Source organism: Loa loa, assembly GCF_000183805.2.
Source record: "Loa loa unplaced genomic scaffold supercont3.201, whole genome shotgun sequence".
In the NCBI taxonomy this organism is placed as follows: Eukaryota; Metazoa; Nematoda; class Chromadorea; order Rhabditida; family Onchocercidae; genus Loa; species Loa loa.
The window spans coordinates 11,235-14,181 of NW_018108381.1; the positions used below are offsets into that span (position 1 = coordinate 11,235).

General features: G+C 25.5%; 1 protein-coding gene across 1 annotated transcript in view; it reads right to left on the reverse strand.

Moving 5' to 3' along the window:
• LOAG_18126 (hypothetical protein) overlaps window positions 1-2,045 on the reverse strand; it is a gene marked incomplete at both ends in the record, with an annotated part of 5,112 nt that extends 3,067 nt beyond the window's left edge. The window contains 3 exons of the mRNA XM_020450794.1: window positions 511-625; window positions 1,412-1,498; window positions 1,932-2,045. Coding sequence (XP_020305482.1) covers window positions 511-625; window positions 1,412-1,498; window positions 1,932-2,045 — 316 coding nt within the window. The remainder of the gene's footprint in view (window positions 1-510; window positions 626-1,411; window positions 1,499-1,931) is intronic.
• Window positions 2,046-2,947: the final 902 nt, after the last annotated feature.

Sequence of the window (2,947 nt, forward strand, 5' to 3'; positions counted from 1 at the left end):
GGATAAGAGATTTTTTCCCTTAAAAGAAAAAAAAAAGCATTAACAGCTGTGACATTTTGAGGGGAGGAATGCTTTTTTTTGGATATTATTCAATCAAAGGAAAGGGAAGGCCTTAATGATAACACAATTGCAAATAATGAATAAATGCGCCTAAAATGATTAAAATTTGAAATTAAATTTAAAAGAAATTCGTTGCACGAATTGAAAATAAAAATACTAGTTAGGCAAGAAGAAAAGTTATAAAATAAACAAAAAAAAAAAAGCCTTTGTAACTTGCTGACCTCTGAACTCTGGCAGCTGGAAATAAAGAAACATTCGAGGAAATGATTCAAACTTAACCTGATTAGCTTACTTATCAAATTTGTAGTTGAATTTGTTTAGCTAGTCTGGCAAGATTTATTGGCTTCCTGTTTTAAAGGGTTATCTTTTGAAATATAAAGATATCATTATTTCCGGATATTTTAAATTTCAGAAAAAAGGATCCCATAAAATCAATAACGATGAACAAACCGGTAATAACCATCGATTCATCAACATAACCACTAAAACCTTCCATGCATGAACCAAATTCGTTATGTCGATCAGTTCGAGGTAAACCTGGTTGTGAGCATGATACGAGAATTTCCTGAAATACGGAAGTTTAATTGCACATTCAAAATATTACTGTATGGTACCATAAACGAATTACCGTATGCCATAGTTTTTTTTAACATTTCAATAATTTGCAAAAATTATCTCAACAAGTGAAATAAACAAAATAACTTTGAACTTTTTTCCTTTTTCTTTTTTTTTTTTAATAAATAAATCTACAGGAAAATAGTCTGTTGTAATTTTTTGAGTACTTGTATCAACAGGTAATAACCGGATATGATATATTGAATAGTATTAAAAGGTTAATGTTAGGTATGTTCGGTCAAGCCGGATTTCTATGAGGAAAAAAAACGGAAACAAGCTCAAAGTGGTACTATAAATGATTCCCAATCCTATAATTGAAATTGAAATTGAAACTAAATGTGATAGTTAATTGGAAATCATAAAAATGGTTACTATCTATCATTATTTTATGTTTTAATAAAATAGCAATTTTCATGACTTTAAAATTGGCACCTAAATGTGACTAAATGTTTATTTCGAAACAAATTTGACCTTGAAAGATAAACAATCCAAGTAGCTTTATGATTGAATTGGAAACTGGTTATGTAATTTAAAAAAAAAAAAAAACAGGAATTGAATTCCTATTTTTCCAATAAACTATTAATCATTAATTGTGTAGAAATTTAAATTTTTAAGAAAGAATTTTAAATAATTCAAATAACAATTCTAATTTTGATCTCATCAAATAAGCTTTCTAATTAAGCTATAATTATCTATTTGTGCTTGTATATAAATAAATAAACAAAAACAAGGAAACCTTTTGAGTGAGATCACTTTCAAGTACAAAACAAGTACCATCCGTATATGCTGAACTATTGTGATATCGTACTAATGGTGCACAAGCCTGAAAAGAAGAAGAAGAAAGAATTATTTATCAATTCATCTGATTATACCTGTTTTACTGTTTTACTTACCCTTTTTTACCTGTTTTACTTATCTTTAATTTTTTTACCTGTTTTACTTACCTTTAATAAAACAAAAGTCGTCGCTACAATCATAGTATTATTTCATAATTTTACCTACTAAATTACCTAACTTTAAGGGTTAACTTACTTCTAACTTCTTTATTGATCGATCCTAAACATTACAAATATGCTAAAATAATTCTTGTCAACTGACCATTCAAAAGAACTTTCCGGTCTATTGTTCTCCAAATTTCTCAATTCCTATTCAAATATATTCTTCAATTTAGAATATTGCTTTATTTTTCTAATTAAAAAGACTTTTTTAATTAGATTTTTTTTTTTGCTAATTAAAAGAAATTAAATTTTACATACCATAGCCATTCCGTTTGGTATTCCGGCACTTACAACTACAGATCCTAACAATTGCCTATTTTTCCCTTGGAAATGTAACTGTCGTCCAAGTACACTATTTACCGGTTTATGCATCTCATCAATCGTGCTATATTCAACATTTTCCTGTTGACACCATTTAGAATTTTCATTAGCACTTGCATGATTGCTAAAATAAACGAATAAATTAATTAGCATTAATTAGAATAATTTAAGGATACAAAATTAGGGCTAATTATTGCTAAATATTATCAAAGATAGGCACATTTTTTTAGAATTATTACAATAGACTAAGATCAATAATTGTTGTCTTTTGAGGATTATAGGAATTTGAAAATAGATGAAAATTAAAGATTTATAATTTATAATTTCAAATATCATTGAAAACATTAAAATACATTTCCATTAAAATAAATTTTACGCCAATCAACATCTATAATTTTAATGCTTTTCATATTTAAAATAAATTATTTGAATTTTTTTTTTTTGAAAATTTGAAATTTTAATGTTTTTGCATTTAAAATAAATTGTTTGAATAATTTGCATTTTAAATAAATTATTCGAAATTTTTTTTAACTAAATCATTTTGCATAAATGTAAAATGAGACAATGTCATCTTCAATATATCGTAGAATGTATAAAATAGTAAGTAAACGATTATCGGATGTTTGCATATCGTATCATTCTGTTTGTATTCTTTTCTCTTCATTACTAGTTTATACATCGATGGAATGTTTTAAAAAAAAAAAATGAGAGAGATTAAAGTTATCTTTGAATATACTTATAATGATACTTGTAAGTGTCAACATACATTAAAAGTTATCTAATTGACAAAAATAGATAAAATGTCAAGGTTATTTAAATTTTGATTATGAAAATTTTATGAAATCATTTGAAAAAAAAGTTATTAGAATTAAATTCAATGCATTTTTATTCAAGCATTAAAAAAATTTTTTTTCTTTGGGAAATTTTTGCCGTTTATAAATGTTCAATGTTTC